This window comes from Alligator sinensis, unplaced genomic scaffold (assembly GCF_000455745.1).
Source record: "Alligator sinensis unplaced genomic scaffold, ASM45574v1 scaffold61_1, whole genome shotgun sequence".
Lineage (NCBI taxonomy): Eukaryota > Metazoa > Chordata > Crocodylia > Alligatoridae > Alligator > Alligator sinensis.
The window spans coordinates 1,330,866-1,352,170 of record NW_005841986.1 but is presented as its reverse complement, the minus strand read 5'-3'; the positions used below and the strand labels follow the sequence as shown (position 1 = coordinate 1,352,170).

The window sequence follows — 21,305 nt, the reverse complement described above, 5'->3', positions numbered from 1 at the left end:
CCCAATTAAAAAACCCCCCAAAAAAACAGATGATTCATTTTGACTTTTTTTTAAAAAAAAAAATAAGAAGTGTTATGGTACAAAAATGGTGTTTTGCTTCAAAATTTCCTTTAACTATTCAAAGCATTTAAAAAAAATTATGGTTCAGCTGAACATTTCAATTTTTTTCAAATGTTTTGGTTGGCCCTAAATTAAGGTGCGTGCCCGCCCCCCCCAGATTTTCAATGTTGCCAGCAAACCTGGAAGTCTGCCACTCACCCAGCCCCATGAATAGGTACCTCTCACTCTGGACTTTATCTACACAATGAACAGAAACTAAATACAGTCTAGGCAGCCTTTAGCTGGTGAAGGCAGCCTGTATATTAAGACAGTTTTTGATGCAAGGGTCAGCACAGTAGATTGTGACAAGATGGCAAGTCATAGCAGCTGTGCCCAGGGGCTTCCATGCAAGCGGCACCGCCTAAGTTACCGCACCGTGGCCTGTGGATCGTCGTCCTCCTCGCTGTCCGAGCTCTCCTCTGGCTGACTCAATGCCGGCACCTTGAGTGCATTTAGTCCCTCGTCCCAGGTGAAGTCAGTAGAAACCTGCAGTCTTGGAGCCTCCATGTGCTTTACCTCTTGCTTGAAGGAAGACAAGACAGGTGCCACTGGTTTAATATTAAACTCTCACTGCTGCCTCCATCATGCTTGAGACAGCAGGTATTCCCACCTATAGCAACAGCAGCATTTACTGCTGCATAACCAAAATATCCCCTCAGCCCTTGCTGGACAGTGACTTATAATAAAAACCTGAACCATGGAGGCATGAGCAACAGGCAAAGCCAGGGTCACTGCAGACTTAGCAGATATCAGGGGTGGGGAAGAACAGTTCATATTTATATAGCAGCTTTCACCGTGAAACCAAAAGCCACCAAACGCATTCTGCATATGCAGAGCAATCGTTTACCCTACAATGAGAAATACAGTCGCCCCAGAGGTAGAGGGGGACAGCTGTTTGATAATGCAGAGTCATACTGCCTTAGAGACCAGGACAAGAAACAAACCGTACCATATCTAGCTGCAACTACAGCAAGGACTTGGGGCCCGGAAGAGCAGAACTGGCATTAGATTTGGCCAAGACATGAGAGCCAGGCCTCCCTAACCAACAAGAAATGCCACAGCATCTGCCTGCCATGCTGACCACCTGAGTTTCTTTGTGCTCCCTCATCTCATAACAGGTACTAGCAGATCTACTCCTGTTCCCTTGTTGTCTGTTCTCTCTCATATCCCTCCTCCTGATCTTGGATGTAAACAGGCTACTTTGAGAGTCTACAAAAAACTGCTTACATTCAATTCGCTACCAATTTTTGCGGAACTTAATGATCCCCCTAAGCCAATTAAATTGAGAAAGCCATTTTGGAGTGTGGGAAAAGAGCTAAATGATGAAACTTTGACATCAAGGAAAAATGGATCCAGCAATGGAACACGATTGACATCATTAATACATTTCTCATCACAGACCCCACATCTAAACCCCCTGGCTTTGCTTCACCAAGGCAGAGCTGGACAACACTGAACAGGGTTCATACTGGACAAGGTAGACGTAACTGCTTACTACATAAATAGAATTTTCTTAAAGACCCCTGGCGTGGGTGCGGCAAAAACCAAACTAGAGCACACATCACGGAGGAGTGCCCCATTTATTATTTTAATGGTTGCATTGAAAACTTGCACCGGGCTACTGGCAATGCTTTGCCATAGATATCAAATCTAAAACAGTCACTCCAGCCTTATTCCTCAGTGCTGTTGTTTATAGGATGTTTATAGCTTGTTCTGTCATTTGCTTGCTGTATTCCATACAAATAAATTAAAATAAATAAATCTCTCTTTAGCCATTTACTTTCTCTTGCCTAATATATATATCATAGGCACTTTGGGGCAGGGACCTGGGGTTTGTTCTGGTGTTGGTAGAGCATCTAGGATTAGTGACCTCATGGGCAGTGACTGGTACACCTACAGGCTACGATTAATATCCGAGCAGAATGCAACATGGCAAATCACCACCATATCTTTGGTGTCTCTTGCTGCCCCTCATCCCAGAACTGGTCTTGCCCAACTTGTAAGGCCAAAGCCTGGAGACTTGGTCTGATTACAGGATATGTAGCTGCCTCCTACTGACCATTAGTAACCGAGCCCTCGAAAGAACCGCGTGCCTGCCAAGTGGTGATGTGAATCCCTTTAGCGATCTAATAACTACATGCAAAGTGTGAGCTATGATAGTGGGCTCCGACCAAGGCTGCTGCTACCAGGCTTATGAGCTAGGCAGAACTGGTCATACGTGTCACCACAGGCCTCAAAGTAATTTACTCTGTACCAGTCTGTCCAAACCCACCATCCCAGGCACCATTTAGGCAGTCCCTCTGTCAGCCACCCAGGACCCCACTGCTTATTCATATTCCCCTCTGCTGGGCTCTGGCAGCCCCTCACCTTGGATTTGCTTTTATTCTCCTCTTCCTCCTCTTCTTCCTCTTCCTCCCAGCAATAGACTTCAACCCCACTGTCATCTTTGTCAGCAGGATGCATTCTCTTTTTCTTTGGCTTTGCCTCCTGCAGTGAAGGGTTGGACAGGGAAACCATCAGGAAGACTAAGTAATAATTCCACTTGACTAGAGAAAACTAATGAGAAGCCCTAAACAACAGCCCTCACTCTTTGCTCATGTACTAGTCGCAACACGAGCCATGGGAGAAAAGTCACAAGCACCCCAGGTTTCGTGTCAAGCCAACTACTAGGGGCCCAATGCTGGCAGATGCCCCGCAAAGGTGCTGGCTAGAAAGCTTAGAGACAAAAATCACTTGTGGTGGGTTTTTTTCTTTCCCAAAATACCCTATTCCTGTCTAGTGGTGGGTAGAGAACACAACGGGCCTGCTAATGCCTTGGGTGACAGAGAAGGGTCACTGAGCCCAATCTGAAAGCAGGAGCTCTTGCTGTAAGATCTGGTTACCAGGTTAAAATCCACCCTCATGATTACCAGCTACAGACCTCATCCATATGGATTGTCTGGCCACACTTGATTTACAGCAGAAGAACGGAGGCAGCAAGAGCTGGAACAAGCAGACATTACATGCCCATAATGCATGCCTCACTGGGGTGCCGTCTGTGATGGAGGACAGTTACTTTGATGGAAGACATAGCTCCTTTCCAAGAATATTGATCTTTTCCTATTCTTTAAAGATTTCATGTTACAGGTCCTGCTAACCCGAGTGGAAAGTATAAACCCTGAAAACCTCCTCCTTCAAGAGGCTTGAAGCACTGAGAAGACAGGGAAGATCATCAAGGCCATTCACAGCCCACCCCCAGGCTCTCATTTGGGCCCGAACCATCAGGCAGATGTAGCTACCTGCTCGCTTTCAGAGTCTCGTCTTCTCCGTTTCGCCTTCAGCTTCTTAAGCTCCTCTCCCTTCTTCTCCTGCTTTGTTTCGTGGAGGGGCAGGCCCAGGGACTTGGGCAAGACACTCAACTTCCCAGTGTCCTCAGGCAGGAGGGAGAGCTCTATGTGGTCCTCCTGGCTACTCACACTGTGGCAAAAAACAGGAGAGAAAGAAAAAGGAAGTTGCAGGTGTTGAAAGGGTCCAAGCTTCGGTTCCACCCAAGAACCCTTCATCTTTCCTCCTGCCCCTCTCATCTGCCACTTTACAGCCCCACGCTGGAAGCCTGACTAACCTGAGGACCCTGGCTGTGAGCAGCTTCCCTTCTGGCAGGTGCTCCTCATACACAGCTTGCTTCGATACAAAGTAGGGGGCAACCTTCTGGAACCGGATTCGGCCCACAACAGAGCTGGACAAACTGAAAGGAAGAGAAAAAGGTGTGGGTGACATCACATGCATCTGCTTCAAAAACAAAGCTATAGATGTAACAGGGCTTTCAAACCACAGTGGCAACCCAGCACCATGGGAAGATCTGATTTTCTTTGTCAAAGCACTACATGCTTTGCACGCTCCACGCTAGAGATACAGGGCAGGAACGGCAAAGGGCACTGCAGGTCAGGATCGAGGGATACGGGAAACAGGAACCTGCCAGTGCACTCACCGGCAGCTTAGTCTGTACAACAATGTTTTTAAAGCAAGTTTGCATGCTTAAGAAAAACAAGACGACAATTCTAACTTCCAGAAAGAAATGCACTGGGGAACGTTTGCTACACAACATGGAGATCAAATTCTGGACCTGTATCCACAAGACAAACATGTTCACCCAGACCCTCGCCGCCCACTAGCCCTCCAGTCACACGCTACTCACGCAAAAAACACGCCTGAAGGCTTGATGAATTTGACGTAGCCTCGGATCAATTGGCCTTCCTTCACATCATCGATGCAAGTAATTTCAGCATCTTCCACTTCGCTATTGCTCTTAGGATTTGTTCTAGGAGAGACAAATGAGACGAGATTTAAAAACACCTCACACTAGCTGAATGGTCTACATGCTAGTGTTGCTACAGGGAAAAGAGTCAGTCCCAACTGCCGGGGCTGCAAAGCAGTGAGTCCTTTCCACAGGAGCAGAAGCATCTTTGTTCATTCAAGTGCACTGTCTGCCTCTTTATCCAGAACGTACACAGCGTAACAGAGCTCCATGCTGTTGCACCAGGGATTTGAAGATAATATGCCTTGTCACAGTTTTCCTGAAATCTAATGTAATATGTAGGAGGGCAAAAGCACTGACTGAGGCTTTGTGAAAACATGGGGATTTCCCCCCGCCCCATGTGGGAGGCTGAATTAAGGCCTCTTCACATGACAAGTCCACAATTGTGCAGCACAAACAACATACAAATACATTTAAGAGCTCAATCTATGTACACAATCGGACCCTTGAGATGCCACACCTCATGTCCCCAATTCTGTCTGGATGCAAAAAGTTAAGAGTTTTAAAAAAAACCCAAGCCCTTAATCTGCAGTTTTGTCTGAGAAGCAACATAGAGTAACCCATGTCTGCTGCCAATACACAGTGAGAAACAAACATTTTTGTTTCAAAGCAAAGCCAAAGAAAGTTCAGCAAGAGGCAAGGCACAAAGTGAAAACCGAGGATGCACACAAAACCAGAGCTGAGTGGGCAGAGCTAATGGCACAGATACATCTCAGTCAAGCCTGTAACAACTGTAAATAAAAAACGATGAAATGTTAACCCAGATGGGGGCTCCACATCCAGAGCCATAAACCTGCATGTTCTCTGGTACACGGAAAATCCTTTACATGGAACAAACAAACATTCAAAGCCAATTTAATTTCTTACAAAGTCTGGACTATTAGGTTGATGCTATAACCTGAGCACACGTATTGGCCAATAGGGTTACAGAGCACATGAACTATTAAATACCAGATGTTACCACACGTGTTAACTCTCAGACCTATAGCCAGAGGTTAGGACCCTTACCTGGACTGCCGGAGGGAGACTTGGATTTTGCCATCTTCATTGGAAAGGATGCAACACCTGGGTATGGGGGACAGGAAAGACAGCAGGAAGCCCAATTTAAAAAGTCCCACAAGGAAGCAGAAGCTCTTTTTACAGCCACATGGAGCATGAAACATGCCTTATGGGATACGAAGAGCCCAGTCCTCCGAGGCACCTGCAGTCTATTGCAGACTGTATGGGAGAATGGCTCACATGTCAACTGAAAACAGGAACACCACCCATGTTACATGGTCCCCTGCACCACAGTATGTGAGTAACAGAATCAACAGGTTACAATAGTCCCTTGTAGTACAGAAGTGCAATTACTACCCTGCTACAGATGGGAGGCTGGCACGGCCCAAGACTAGATATAGATGTCACCAAATAATGCAGATCAATGTGCCATAATATGCTACTTTACTGTGCAAAGCACGTCACCCCTTGTCCTTACTGGTGTGGGAGAAGGAGCAACGTGATCTCCTCACTAAGCCAGACCTGTTCTCCGTGATCATAAGAGAAAGGCCTGGCTGAGCAGGGAACTCCAACTTCTCTGCTTACAAAGCAGCAACCAAGGTTCCCTGGGGTGCCCCTCTAAGTGCAGCAAGCAAGCAGGTGCTTCACAGGCCCTTGAGCCCCCAGAGCACCAGCTCAGGATGGCTGGAGAGTAGGAGGAACTCAGGCTGCTTGTACTCCTCTGCCAGAGAACTAATAGGTGTCTGCTGCAAAGGCAGCAATGTCTATTACTAACTTTTGTTGCGCCATTGATTTTCCTCTGATGTGGTGTGACAAAGGGTAGTGACATCCATTTGCTCACAACTTGTATCACCATAAAAAAATGTTATGTCGGCACAAATGAGATGTCAAGCAACATCTGTTTCCACCCAGAGAGACACAAGTTCATAACAGAGGTAGGAAGTCAACATAGGTCTCTTTAAATCCCGGTCTAATGCCCTACTGATTGGGATATCCTTCTCCTCCACAAAGCAGGAGCCAAGGAGGGAACTAAAGGAGGATGCACACTTAGTGTATGGGATGAGGGACACGGCTCCAGACATTTACAAGTAAGTTTAAGCACTTAAAAGCCAAATGCATTGGGGGGCTGAGGTTGGAAGCCCCTTGACACTTCCCAAAACACTCTGAAAAGGTTTGTTTAAAGCCTCTTCAGCTGGAACACAACAAGAATGATTCAGGAAGAAGCTGAAATGTGCTGGACCAGTGTCAAACCCTATCAAAGAGGACCGGTTATGGAGGAAGGATCTTTCCAAGTCCCCCACTTGACTTGAGAAGATGAGAGGACAAGAGAAGCTCTGACCTGATGATCTCACCCACGCGGAAATGCTCCCAGGGCTGCTCCATGTACGAATCGCTCAGGTGGAAGAGGCTAGCATTGCCAATCTTGCCAAAGGGAAGCGCCACAATCAAGCCGTGCGGGGTCACCTTTTTTATGGTGCCCAAAGTGATGGTTCCCTTCTCTAGGGAGTGGATTCCTGCAGAAGGGAGGAGTTCAGAGGGGCTGAGTCAGATACCACATAGGTCTAATACATCCTACAGATCACAGCCGCAGGGCAATGAAGAGTGAATTAAAGAGGATTCTGCCCCAGTCACCAACCATGCCCATAGCCTTTTGTTCATGTGTAGTTTGTGTGCTCTCACTTCACTGCCCCTTTCATAATACAATGCCGGGGTCACCCCCCACAAACCTACCCCACTCTGCTGTACAAGGACCCAGACATGCCCCCACATCTGCTATACTAAGACCTGTGGTCATTAGTAAATGGCTTGCAGGCCACTAGATACTACTCAGAAAGCAAAGCTGCTTCAGAAGACAGAGACAAAGAGTCAGCCTGGGACATTTGGGAGGAGAACTATTACTTTACTCCAAAGGCTTGATGCTGTACAAAACAGAGGGAGTCTGAAAACCAGTCTCAAAAGTTCTGATCTCTGGGAAATCAGGAGACAGAGCTTTAGTCCTGCACATGACACAGACCCAAAGTTAAGCTCTGAATCACAACCCACTCAATTCAGGTTCCAGTCTAGGCCCACTTCTAATTGTTGACCACAACCTGGGTGGTGAGATGCCCGGGGAGGAGCACTGCTGATAAACAAGACTTTAACATACCCGTAAGGGACAAACAGAGGTTGGTGCTGGCGGGATTCATGCCAGTCACTGTAGCAGACAAAGCCTGTCCGCTCCTGAAGCTCTTCTCTGGATGCTTGAAGACCTGGCAGGAGAGAGACCGCTGCTCATCACCCGGGAAGGTGTCTCAGTGATTCATTTGGACTTTGATTAGGATAGTCTCAGGACATGTGAGGCTCCAAATAGGAACTACGGACATCTAACGTGCATCTATTTGAACCTAGATAAACAGGTTTGTCCTACAAGTAGGATATGTCCAACATCAGTGGTTTTGCAACATAGAGTGCAGCTAGGAAAAGCTGTGCTAATATTTCCAGGTTGTCCACATGCTTTGAGAAGCAGACAGCTGAATTGGGCAGAGCAGCGCAAGACTGGTTCCACTAAAGCCCTCCATAACTCCAGGTCCCTACTCCTCATTGATACCCCTGCTTAGCCACTCATGGACTGTGCTGGCCACATAGTGACAGCACTACACAGATGGCTAGCTTTAAAAAAAGAGAAAACAAAACAAAAAGCCCACCAAAAAAAATGCACAAAAAAATCCCACAAAAACAGCAGTTTTTGAGAGCTCACACTAAGGCCAAAGAAGAATTAACCAGAAGCTTTGCAAACCAGTGTAGCTGGAAATGCTGAAGGTAGGGCCAAACTCTGATGCTGGAGCAAAAGCAAGGAGGAACAGGAAGGCAATTTGAAAGGCTCCTGCACTGGAGTGGAGTGTTTAACCTGCTGCAGGGAAGTGTTTTGGACACTTTATTCTTTGGCTGCTCCTTACCTTGGGTTTGAGGGAAAGCAGCAGATGTGGAACCCTTCCTCGAACGTCCGGGGTGACCTCTACCTCCAGCCAGCCCTTGATGACGTTGTACTGTGGGGAAATCAAGCAGCCACAGAAGAAGACACGAGACTTAAGAGACACTTCATAGGTTTTAAGGCCACAGAGGACCATAATGATGCATGACAGGCCAGCAGGACCTCACGTAGAGCCTGCATCTAGTCCAATAATTTAAAGGCTTAGAGTTCTTTATATGTAACCTGATGGTGGGAGTGGAAAGGGTGAGGGGAAGAGGGGAAAAGACTCCTTCCTTCCCTGTTCCTCAAGACAGGGCTTGCTGTTGGTAATTCTCTGCCAGAATCTACCTCACTAGGAAATTTAGGGGCCAGGAGAAACTGACCCAGATTGCCCTTGAGGTGCCTTCCAACACTACCATTCTATGATATGGTCCCTAGTGATCTCGGGTAGAAAGGGGGTCTGCCCGTTATTGTGGTGACTCAAGCAAATACACAGATTGGGGCCAATACTGAGCTTACTTATGTCAGACATAGGGGGGATTCCCAAGGGACTCTGCCTCTGGTATAACAGGAGAGTGGATGCACACTGTGCTGGGGTTATTTGACCCCAGCAGTCTTTCCTGCCCAGAACAAGGGGGCTGGACCTGATGATCTTGAGGTCCCTTCCAGCCCTAAACTTCTGTGAATCTGTGACCTTTTGGAACAGTGAATGGGAACCATCCCCTGGGGACCACCTGGCACCCCGCACAGGATCAATGAGGCAAGTCCCACCACTCCTAGGACTGGAGCTGTTCTGTTCTTCCTCACTCCCTGCCATGTCCCCACAGCAGAGGGGTGAGGTTTGGATGCCCTGGCACAGCATTTACTGAGGAGCCAGATACTGCCAGACCATAAGCCCAGTGTTAGCAGTCTTCTCAACTTGCCCTGCCATTACGCAGGAAGGCCCTCTGACTCCCACCTTCATGACGAAGCAGGTCACCGTCTGCCCGACTTCGTAAGGCTTGAGCCTCTTGCTCAGTTCATCCCCTTCAGTGTTCAGGGTTGTGCAGCCTTTCCCCTTCAGCTCACTGTTCACAAAAGTAAGAGACAGGAGAACCATCACAGCGCTAGAAGGTGAGGGAGCCCTCCCTGAGCAAAGCTCTGCAGCATGTAAGAGCCAGGCCCCCCCAGATGCAAAGGTCCCCACATTCTTGTCTCCGCCAATGGGCTTTACCAAACCCACTGAGCCAAGCCTCTTCCACAGAAGCAGGCAGGGAGCTGGCATTTGCTCTCAGGGTTTTCCATTTGCAAAGCACTTACAAACATTAACCCAGGCTGGCATGAAGCTAAACGGAAACCAAGGCTCTTACCTTGGCCGAAGGCTGAGTTCTGGAATGGTCTTTGTGAAGTGTGGATGGGTGATGGGCAAGTACCTGGAAAACAGGAAAATGCTGAGTACTTTCCCCCTAATGCCCTCTGTACAGAGGCATTTACTGCCACCTCAAAGCAGAGTCTTTCTCGTTCTTTGCCTCAGCTTACCTTTGAGGAGCTTCCTCCCTTGCAAAGGAAGGCTGAAATGCAGCCATCAAGGAGCCGAGCAGCAGCCCCAGGTGTTTAGATTGGGAGTTTGTGCCCAAACCCCCACCTAATTCCAGTGGGACTTATAGATAGTTATTACCGCTGAAAATCAAGCCCTTAAGCCTTTATTCAGAATGCACCTTGCTTCACTGGACAGCAACAGAAGCTCTGACTAAGAGGGACATCACGCATCTTTGTGCCTATGACCCATACCAGGGACAGACCTCCCACCTCCAGCAGTACAAGTGCAGTGCATGAATGGTACAGAAGCCCCCAGCCTGGGCAGAGTACAGTGGAAAATTTCCCTGGGGCCTCAGCCTCTAGAGCTGGAATGAGGAGCATCTGAATTAAAACTGCTCCATCACCAGATTCCCCAGGAAGGGACCAAGCAGCTCTCTCCCTCTACCTGTGCGTCTTCACATCTCTGCCTCCAATGACCCGCGCAGTCACCTTCTGCCCAGCTCTCAGCTTGGATGTTGGAAAGGTGCCGATGGGAACTTTGTCCAAGATCTGCGATGCGTGGATACAGCCTGTCAGGTCGTCATTGATGGCAACTGTGATGCGGGTGGGCTTGACAGACTTCACCTTCCCAGTGACTGTATCCCCTACGCACAGCGAGTGCTGCACTAAAGCCAAGGTCTCCTCAAATGTCTCAGACTCTTTCCGGGGTCTTATAACTGCCTTTGCTGGGCCTTGTAGTGCTAGCAGGACTCCGTGCTCACCCGCCTTCACTGTTTTTAAGGTCACCAAGATGGTTTGCCCCACCTTCAGCCTCTCCGAGTCAAAACGGAACGTGTCATTGAAGTGACAGGCCACGGGGACGGCAGTCAGCTGACCCGTTTCCACCAAGGAGGCAATGGCAAACTCTTCTGCAACGTGCTGCACGACAGCAGAGTGCTGGGAATTTTCCTTCAACTGTGAAACAAACAGAGATGACTACTTTGCTGTAGGAACATCAGATTTCAATGCCAGGACATCCACAGCCCTCCCCAGCACCCAACAGCTCTCCCTCCCTGCCACAAAAGACACAGTGATAATGAATTTTAGATCAGAAACATTAATAGAGGAAGATGCACACCAGGGTGAATAAAAGACAAGTCAGACATACCTGCTTGACTTTTTGGTTTAACAGCTCTTCTCGAAGGGAGACATGAACTTCGGATTTAAGGGCATTTACATGCAGAATCAAGGCTCTTGCTTTCTGACCAGGGACAAGGTTCCTGTCTATAAACAAGAGTGAGAACGTTAACTGCTGATGGCAATGAAGGATTTCAAGCAACTGAGACCCACTGGCATGTAAGAGGCGAGCAGCACCAGGAGCACCTGGATTAGCTGAATTCCTAGTGGTAACACGCTCACTTAAGAAAAGATCCATTAGTTACAGCTACTACTAGCAGCAAGATGTACAAGACCTCATTTTTGGAAATGAAGACCAATGACCCCAACATTAGTGGCACTGAAGAAAAGTGACAAAGTGCAATCAAGCTGATTTTATAATGGTATCATTTCTATTATCTGGAATCAGTATGCAGATTAGAGGGTGTGCCCAAACATAAATGGATCTTTAAACAGTGATAAAGAGGCATTATAAATGAGATGGTCCTGTTGTACCAAAACACTACCTCTAGCAAACAATGACAGAACAAAATACTGAAAAACCATTCTGAATTCAGCGTGGCATCCCTGTGGCATACCAAAATGAACTGCTGAAAATAGCTAGTGTACAAATTCCAGCTTCTACGGGAGGAAGGAAAAGGTATTTATAATGTTGCTCACAAATACACTGCTTTGCTCTGCTCTACCAGACAGGATCTCAAAACACTAAACCCTACAAAAACCTGGGAAGGAAAGAGCTATACCCATGTTACAGATGCGGAGAACAGAGGCACAGATGTAGCTTAATCAATTTGCCTCAATGAGTTTGTGATACAATTAGAAATAGACCCCCAGGAGCCCATCCTTGCACCTGAAATAAGCAATATTTTACATAATTTCCCCAGCAATTTATTTCATCCCAGACTAAGGGGTTTTAGAGCATGATGACAACGTTGGGCAGAGCAACAAGAGAAGGTCATGTGAAATTCCCGACCTCCCAGGTGATGGCAAGTGGCTGTTACAGTCAATCCAGCAGTGCTGCTGCCACTAAAGAGTGCTGAGCCGTCCTCCTTCACTTCCTGAACAACCAAGTCCAGTTTCTGCCCGAACATTAAGCTGCAAAGGTTTTGGGCTGCCTTGGAATGCCCTAGACAGATGGAGGGAGAAAAGGCAGAAAGTTAGCTTCATCTAAATCGCATCTTTGCAAGAAATGAGACTGTTTTCACTCTTGCTTAGAAGAGATTGTAAAAGCCTGTGTTCCCACCTTTACAAAAGATCCTTTACATCCTAGACTGAGAGCTTGTAAAAAAGCTTTAAAACTTAATGGAAATAGAAACAAGTTGAAATTACTTCTGCTGAATTGCCATGATTAGATGCAAATACTCCTTTGCCCTAGAGAAACCTTGGCACACATTGCTATGCGCAGGAGAATCTGAAAACACCTGACCAATCTCGCTTTGCTACATTAAGGCAAGTGAAAGGCTAAGATTATTTTAGAAAGCCAGCATCAAAAGTTGGAAATGTAATTCAGAGTTTGGTAAAAAACAGGATTTGGAAGCCATGTGGTTTCAAACACAAATAAATGTGTTATTTAAAAAGACAAGGGCCAAAATTTGCTAATGTTATCTGGCAAATCATAGAGAAGTAGGGCTGGAAGGGACTTCAAAAGGTTATATCCAACCCCCTGCCTGAGGCAAGGGAGGTCTTACCTCCCATGCAGGGATCAATCTGTGACCTTGGTGTTATTAGCACCATGCTCTAAGCAACTGAGCTAAAAACTTATCCAAGCATGCAAATACTGCATTTGTGTCGCAGGTACGGGATTTTAAAAAGCACTCATGTTGGCCTAACAACTCACACTGACGTTAGTGGGCGTTTTGTTGCAGACATCAAAGAAAGCCAATGCTCAGACGGGGAGAACAGAAGCAGAGGCATGGTATTGGCAAATCCCAGCCAAAAAATGGACCATTTCTATATAGTTGTGTGATGACTGATACGTGTATAAACATGGATTTCTGTGCCCACAGGTACTGCAAGTCCAATTAAGGACATCTGATAAAAATCACAGTCACCATTATTAACCCTTTTAACTGATTACTTGGTTTTGGAACTCAGGGCACAAGTTCATTATTAATATCCAGCTGACATCAGTAATGCACAGGTACTCTCTCATTAACCCAATCCACAGTTGTTTCTTATTTTGATAGATGTGTTATATTCGTTTGCATAATTGCTACAAAAAGACACCAAAAGAAGCAGATTTTGAAGTAAATTAATGAAGTTCTTTGTGGGCTGAAGGGAGTGTGGTGAAAGCTCATGTCTATGATTTATTTAGTCTGTGGGATGCAAATCTGCCCTGTCTTCTGCCTAGTTTCAAAAAGAAAGTGCTAGTGAAAGAGTCTTTTCCCCAAGGCTGCTAATCTATAAATGAGCAGAGCTGTTCTGGCAGCCAGACACACAGCGCTAACACAGCCTGGCTCACTGCTTTTCCAATTATCCTATTCTTCGTTTGCATTTTTCCAGCTTTTTCATTGTAGTCTCACCATTGCATCTTCTGCATTTCTAAGGTGCCTCTTCTTGGTGTCCAGGTGTCACTCTATTATAATAACTCTTTCCTAAATTGACGCACACGCTGATATTCCTCTCTTTGGTGCATATATCTGGATATCGTGAGGGGTCTTTACACAGGTGATCAAGGCTCTCACCTGAGAGAAAGCACCCAGAGAATTCAGGCCTGAGTGACAGCAATTGCTATTCACACTGGCTCTGCACAGCAGCTGTGCACACAAACCAAAGAGCACTCCATGGCCGTTCAGACAGTGTCAGGGGAAGGCAGGCAGGTGCTTTTTTCTATCAAGGATGAGCAAGCTGCAATTTCTCTATTCCTTTTGCACACAAGGCAGGTCCCACCTCTGCCTTACCTCTCCAAGGCTTATCCCTAGAGATGTTCTGGTCAAGGGCACTAAGACCTGATCAGGTAAATCCAAACAGAAGAGCAAGGTTCCCAGGACACCCCACAATTCTGCTCTTCACCTTACAGGGGCTGGGGAGCACCCGTTTTGATCCTCTGCACCTCTCCTACCCTTTCTGGCCTACATCAGGATGAAGATAACACCACAGCTTGCGTCTCTCCCCCTCTGTCCTCAGTCACTCTAGAGCTTGGTTTGCTCCTGTTGAGAGAGACTGCAAAACTCCCATGGATTTCAATGGGAGCATGAGGCCTTTCCTTTGACAGATATGTTTGTGCCCAAAAAAGTTCTCTTTGTTCATAGCCTTTAAAGGCCAGGCCTCTCATTCTACATACGTATGGAGCTCCTAATAAGCTCTGCTCACAAATTAAGCCATTGCTTTTCTGGCTCAATTTATCTGAAAGAGCACATTGCATTTTCTCCTGGTTTTATTTCCCAAGAGCTCAGTTTTGTGCTCTGACCACGTGGGCACAGGGCTGTGAAAGCTGGCTAAAACCTCACCTCTTTGTCTCATGATGCTCCTAACCTCCTTCATCTCCTCAAAGCACTGGCTCAGCAAAGAGATGCTCTTGGCAGCGGGATCTTCTATGCTACATTCAGATAGCTTCAGGCACAGGAGAACCCGCTGCTTCGCCTCGTCGATGCTTGTCACTTTGGCAACCACTGTCTGCCCCACCACAAAATGGTCCTTGGTGTCTGTCACAAACTTGTCACTCATGGCCTGTGTGGGAAAAGGATGAGGGTATTAGGGAATTACTTAAACCATGTTAAACCCCTGTGTGGACAGTCATACTCAGTATAAAAGTGGCTTCCTTCCATTTACTTTAATTCACTTTGGAAGCAAATTTAAAACAATCATAGCATCAGTCTTCACCCCAATCAGCTGGGCAGTGAGTCTGCAGATGTGCTGTTCTTTGAGCCCTTAGGCCTGCCTCTCAAACAACTCCGAGGTGCCAACAAGCTGCTTTGCAAAGGGAAGTCAAGCCTGGCTTACCGCTTTGGGTGCCAGTCCGGCCAGGCCAAAAGGAAACTCCACAAACACTCCGTAGGGCATAATGTTCTTCACGAAACCAGTCAGCTGCATCCCTGGCTGGATTTCAGAAAAGCTCCTCACCACCTGCCCCTCCTCAACAGCAGAAATCAATGCAGGCTTTCTGCACAGCATCTGAACAACCACAGTCAAGGACCAGAGCCTTATAAGCAGAAGAGGAGACAGAAACAGCCCTGATGCTTAATAAATCCCCTGCTACCACCATCTATCATCAACTGTGGTTTCCTAAAGTCCTTGCAAGTTCTGCAATACTGCAGTTTAAGAATCATGCTGCTTGGGTTACTATCTTGCTTTCCCAGCACTGATTATTTAGCAGCCAGTATCTTGGACGCTGTTAGAATTACACCATGCTGCATTACACCATGTGAAAGATGGAATTCTAAAATTATGGGCCGCGCAAAAAAAATTGTTGTAAGTTGCTTGCTTAAAATCTTGTTATACTTGATATTCATGTGAAAAATGTGTGGTGAGGCCTGGTCCCCCAAGGAAGTACGAGGGCTACAAACAATACCTGTCTATGATGGGATCTGCAATATTATACAGGGCTCAGTTCCAGCTTGGGAGGTATACAAGAAATCAGCTGTTCTGACCATCATTCGTTCCCAAGACTGGCCCAGGTTTCATGGTACCTTCAGCACTGGATACAGCCAGCCCACACCAAAATGAGTGCAATTCCTACTCCTGTACAACCTAGATATCGAACACACTGCTCCGTCAAGTGATGTACTTCATGGCCAGATCCCCAAAGGATACAACATGCCCTCCCTTGTTGCTTAGGCACATAACCCGGGGGAGAACGTCCTCCTCTTGAAGCCAGTGCCACAGGAGTTTGCAGTTAACAATGTGGTCGGACAGGTGCATCATAGGAAGGTGAGCAGGAACATTGTCTGACAAGATTGAGACCTCCAAACCATTCTCTCTCTTCTTCAAGACTTTCACATCCACCATCTGAAGAGAGAATGGGAGACATGTGAAAACACAGCCCTGGAATGGAAACTGCTAAGCACTTTCAAGGTCCCCTCCACTGCAATCTGAGGGTGGCAACCACTGGGTTGTAGGGATTCTAGCTTAGCATCCCAGCTATGGACAAGGACCAGTCTTATTCCAGCAGTGATGAACCTCTGAAACCCTTACATATTTGTTAAAAAAGATGACCATCTCCACCACCAGAGCGGGCAAAGCCCTGAAAAATTCATTTGATTTCAGATTTGTGGGAGGGTAGGCTCGCTTCAACTCAAGAGAACAATTCCAGTCTTGTAGCAGTGATATTTGTGCTCAAGTGCTGGTAGCATCTTCAACCCCAAAGGGATTCCAGAGCACATACAAACCCCGCTATTTTCTTTGGATGGCACATATTTAGCCAACACTGTCATGCAGCCACCTCTGGAGCAAGACAAGGCAGCTGTTAGCACATCACAGCATTAGTTCCAGGGCCCAGAAGTGAAGCTCACTCCACCCACTGGAACTACTGGTGTCTGCATCACAACTCCAAGCACAACCTCCTCTGCCTCTCCCGCTTCAAAAGAAGATCAGATCCTCCACATGCATGCCTCTCAGAATAGCTTTTCTAGATGCAAAATGCTGCCCTGAATTGTCTCCCTACTGCTGTGCAAGGGGAGTGGAGACTTGTAGAGTTGATACCTGTCCAGTTTCATAGGTCACTTCCTGCTTTTTCTTTGGAGCCTGCTCTGCTTCGTCCTCCAAAGCTGATTTGCTAGTCAGGTTGAATGACAGCAGCAGTTTCTCCTGCTCAGTCTCACATTTGAGGACTGTTACTTTGACAACCTGTGGAAGAGAGAGGAAAAAGGGTTCAGTGCCATATCCCCCATAGGGCCACCCCTGACCCTTCTATCCAGCAGCAGGGCAAAGGCAGTGAAACAACCACTCAGCAATTCTTCTTTTCACAACCACAGGTCTCAGCTCCTTAGAGATATCAGCAAATTCAGCTTCACAAAGCACACCAGAAACACAGATGGGAAACTGAGGAGTTCAGGGACTTGCCCTGGGTCACAGTGCTAGCTGGGAGCTGGTCTCAAAACAAGAGACCATATTTCTCGACTCCCAGACACACATCCAAAGGACAGAGACCTTGCTCTATAGCCAGCAGGATGAAGGACAGACAAAAGATCCAGAAAAAATTCTGACCAGAACCCAGACCTCACAGATGATGAATTAATCCCTTGATTCAAACAGCAGAGCCTGGGTTCTTCAACATTGGTTAAGGTACCAGGTCTGGAACAGGTCACTTAAAAAGACTGATGAAGCACCATTCTCCAGACCCTAAAAACAGGGTAAGCAAGGGCTGCAGCATAAATTCCCCAAACCCCTACTGAGCACCTTGACCAGCAAACACTCTGGGGCCAGACTTCTTTGTCCCCCCCACTTTGAGAGTCACGACTATTCATGATGCTCTCTAATGTCAACAGAAGGTAGCCCAGAAACCATGGCAGCAGCTCATTTACAATGTGCATTGGCCAGCTTGCTTTAACTTGCTAGGTGCAGTGCCATCACTAGCCAGCCTGCGTCTCCTGCTCCCATCCTTCCATAGGGAGGAGGTGGTAGGAGGATGTTAGTTACCTGGCCTTCATAGAAGACTTTCTCTGGGAAACGAATGGGCTCTGAGCCCAGCTCATTCCTGGGGACCAGGCCTTTAACATCATTGTAGAACTTCACGACGCAGCCGAACTCCCTGGCGCATACCACAACGCCGTGCGTGACCAAGCCAGGTTTCGCAGCTGCATAACTGGCAAGGACTGGAAGTCTGGAACCGATGAGAGTCTTCTTCAGAGTGAGGATGAGCTTCTTCTCTTCAGGATGGGACAGTAACACCTAGAGGAGCATGGGGAAAGGGTAAGGCAAGGTGAAGTGAACCAACCCTTGAGTTATACTCGCTGCATACAAGCCACTTCCTGCCCCCCGTATTTGCTTCAGATGTGCAGATGTTGTAGCACTTTTCCCCATCTTTTGTGCCTTCTTTCCAAGGATCTCAAAGCCCTTCACAGATATTAACGCAGAGGTAGAAGGCAGGCCAGGGTGGATGCTTAGAAACTACCTGATTCAGAGGCATGACCTTTTGTAGGTGGCAAACTCACTTTGTCAGATGTGCAGGTGAAGCCTGCAAGATAGCCTGGACCTGTTCTCTGCTTCGAAAGCTCTCATGGGAAAGAAACATGTTGCAGTAGACCAACAGACCGTCCAAGAATGAAACAAGCCACTCCTTGCCTCACCCCCTCAGATGTTTGCATTTTCAACCCAAACCTTGAGCTAATTCCAGACAGCTGGGAGATGATATCAGCTTGGTATCATGGGAAATGACCAAAAGGAAACCAACTGTGCACCAACACAAAGCACCACATGACCTGGTAAGCCAAGTTCAATGGAAAAACCACCACTTTGGAAAATGCTCTCCAAAGACTCATGTCTGTTATCAGCTAGGTCAGTGTCAAGATATGTCCCAAAGGACATACGAAGCACTTAGCAACAGCAAACGTACCACAAAACCAGGATGGCAAACTATATGTACACATGTGGAAAGAGAAGCAAGTAAGTGTAAAGCCAGCAACTACATGTTCTACCTCCTTCCAAGGAAGACTTAGCTGTGGAAAGATGCTACATGAATCCATTTTAAAAGGGGAGGGGAGGGGAGGGGAGACAGGTTGCTCAGAAACATGCATCGGCTGAACTGAGGTAACAGGTTCATCCGTTCATTACCAAACTGGTATAGTGGAGCTAAACCACTGTAGCTTGAAGCCAGAAGGAAACCGGTTTAAAGTCACAGCTGTTCAGCTTCCACTCAGAGCAGAACAGACTGGAGACGCAAAACAGTTCTAAGAGAGCAGGGGTATGGATGATGTTTCAAAAGGGCGGCAGCGGCATCGTTTTAATGGTTACAGGTGGACAAATCAGGAACAATACAAATGTAGCAAAACCACTCCAACTTTAGACACTGCTTCATCCAAAGATAAAGCTGGAGTGATCCGGCTCTATTTGAATCTTTTCCAACTTGTCCACTATTAACAATTCGGATGTTACAGCTGCTGCCCTTCTGAAACTGCTCCAAACATACATGCATCCAGATCCAGTGTTAAAGTACTATCATTTCAAAGCACTTTCACTGTTTGTCTATTCCAAGGGGCCTTCATCAAAACACAGCCCAACGGAGAAGCTAGCAATACTGACAGGCATTGGCAGGGAGAACTGCTGGGATTTAAAAATCCTTTACGAGGTTTCTTTTAGAAGCCAGTGCATGTCCATTCATCTCCATGTGCCTTTTCAAGTCGTGGCTGCAGTTTCTGAAGCTGTTAAATGTAGTGAGTGTATTTGGCACTTCAAGACCTCTTCGTGAGAGGATCTCTGAGTATTGTAGTGAAAGGCAGCAAGGCTCACTGTCAGTGCTTTACCAACAGGAAACAGTTCACAAAGAGTCAACTGATAACCCTATTACCTTTGTTGGCACAAGTCAAACACCCATGGCCTGATTCTCAGTGACTTATGACATCAAGGATGCTGAACCACAAACCCCCCCCCCCCCCACAAAAAAAAAAAAAAAAAAAAAAATCAGTCCCTAGCTGTTTCTGGGGCCCAACTAGGAACAAGGAGATTCCCAGCCTGAATTCATGCAGCAGCAGGTGTAACCTGCCACACAGCAGGTGTAACCTGCTAGGCCACACAGCATCAGAGCTGTCACCAGGGCCCACATCTCCTAACATTCAGTCTGATGCCCAGCAAGGAGGGGAGCAGGGAAAAGGGAGTGATTTCATTTTCACATAGGCACTGCACACTCACAAACAGCCAGCACGTATGTGCACACAGCCCTGTGGGAGGAGAGAGGATGGAGTCAGGCTTTAAGCCTTCAGGCACTGCTCTGGTGGAAGAGTGCGATTTAGAACAAAGTCAGTCCCCAACCCCCAGTTGGGCCCGTGGCTGGGGTCTCACCCGGCACTTGACTTTGTCTCCCACGCTGTACTTCTTCTCAGGCTGCTTCAGAAGCATGTCTGCCAGGTGCAGGCGAGGCACCAGTCCCTTGATGTGATCAGTCACCTCCACCTGCATCCCAAGGGGTTTCAGAGCCAACACCTTGCCCTAGAGCCCCCAAAGAAGAGAAAAGGATCAGCCACTGTCCGCGTGTGGGGAAATGGCCAACATATAGGCCAGACCGCCCACCTACTACCACCACCAAACAATAAACCCAGGTCACCTGGAGATCAATCTACCACACTAGCCACATGCCAGGCCCCAGCTGTACATGAGAAGCAGCACAGCTCCCCTTGTAAGACTGTGCTGTATTCATGGAGCATGTCCTGGCTCTGCTGAAGTCAGGGACAAAATTCCCATTGACTTCAGGAACTGAGGACCTTACATATCTGACTGTATGTCTATCCAACATGCAATCAGGTATGCTGCGCTTTGGCAAGGCTGTGATACCCTCACTAAGACAAGTCAAGCAATAAATCTGGGTCAAAACCTCACTCAGCACAGTTACTTGCAACTGACTTTTGCCAGTACTGTTCTTGAATTCTCAAGTGCCAAGTCCCAGAGGGCATGAACAAGGCAGAGGGAAAATGCATTAGCTTGAGTGTTCCAGCAAGCAAAGGACCCAACAGCATCACATATGTCACGTTCTCCCTGATCTTACCTCCACCACGTGCCCAGGAGGGATGTCCTCATATCTCAGAAACGGAGCATCAATAATTTGACTAGGAAGAAACATAGCAAGGGGTGGCCTGTAAGTCAGCTTGAACTTGGAGGGAAACCCAGCAGCAATAAAGACCATCCTGCCCTCACCTCAACTCACAGACCTCCAGAATTCCTCCCTTTCCCCTGATCACTTCAGTTGCTGGTCCTTCCACTGTCCCAGTAACTCCTTCCTTCCTCTCCCCTTGAGATTTTACCAGCACAGCTAAGTCAGCAGAGGTAGGGGTGCTCTTTCCACACCCTCCTAGCTGTCACAACGCTGGCTAAACTCCATGGTGGGGACTATGCAAACAGCAAGCTGGGAACTCCAGGTTCTGAGCCCCAGCTAACCAAAACAGTATGATTTTTGCTGCCTGTCATCAATACTTTCACCCCCTTACATTCACAAACAACTCAGTAACTGCATGCAGAACTTACGGCTTCAGGGACAAAATGGCCACCTCATCCATAGGGCTGTAGTCAATGATTCGACATTTGTGTTTGCTTCCTGTCTTAAAAGTCCCGGGTTTCAAGGAGTTTTTGGTGTTTGAGAGATGTCTCAGCTATGAAAACAAAGAGATGACTAACTATTTGGAAACAGGAGGTGGAATTCATTCG

General features: G+C 47.2%; 1 protein-coding gene across 1 annotated transcript in view; it reads right to left on the bottom strand.

Moving 5' to 3' along the window:
• PDCD11 (programmed cell death 11) overlaps positions 1-21,305 on the bottom strand; it is a 39,990-nt gene that overhangs the window by 6,033 nt on the left and 12,652 nt on the right. Inside the window, exons 10-31 of the mRNA XM_006021290.2 lie at positions 21,126-21,250; positions 20,650-20,710; positions 19,950-20,096; positions 17,592-17,843; positions 16,656-16,799; positions 15,768-15,962; positions 14,958-15,128; positions 14,465-14,684; positions 11,989-12,141; positions 11,008-11,123; positions 10,306-10,814; positions 9,692-9,754; positions 9,301-9,409; positions 8,329-8,418; positions 7,539-7,641; positions 6,732-6,906; positions 5,402-5,458; positions 4,274-4,396; positions 3,701-3,823; positions 3,378-3,555; positions 2,467-2,586; positions 475-621 (exon numbers count right to left, since the gene is read on the bottom strand). Of these exons, the coding sequence (XP_006021352.1) occupies positions 475-621; positions 2,467-2,586; positions 3,378-3,555; positions 3,701-3,823; positions 4,274-4,396; positions 5,402-5,458; positions 6,732-6,906; positions 7,539-7,641; positions 8,329-8,418; positions 9,301-9,409; positions 9,692-9,754; positions 10,306-10,814; positions 11,008-11,123; positions 11,989-12,141; positions 14,465-14,684; positions 14,958-15,128; positions 15,768-15,962; positions 16,656-16,799; positions 17,592-17,843; positions 19,950-20,096; positions 20,650-20,710; positions 21,126-21,250 (3,381 nt within the window). The remainder of the gene's footprint in view (positions 1-474; positions 622-2,466; positions 2,587-3,377; positions 3,556-3,700; positions 3,824-4,273; positions 4,397-5,401; positions 5,459-6,731; positions 6,907-7,538; positions 7,642-8,328; positions 8,419-9,300; positions 9,410-9,691; positions 9,755-10,305; positions 10,815-11,007; positions 11,124-11,988; positions 12,142-14,464; positions 14,685-14,957; positions 15,129-15,767; positions 15,963-16,655; positions 16,800-17,591; positions 17,844-19,949; positions 20,097-20,649; positions 20,711-21,125; positions 21,251-21,305) is intronic.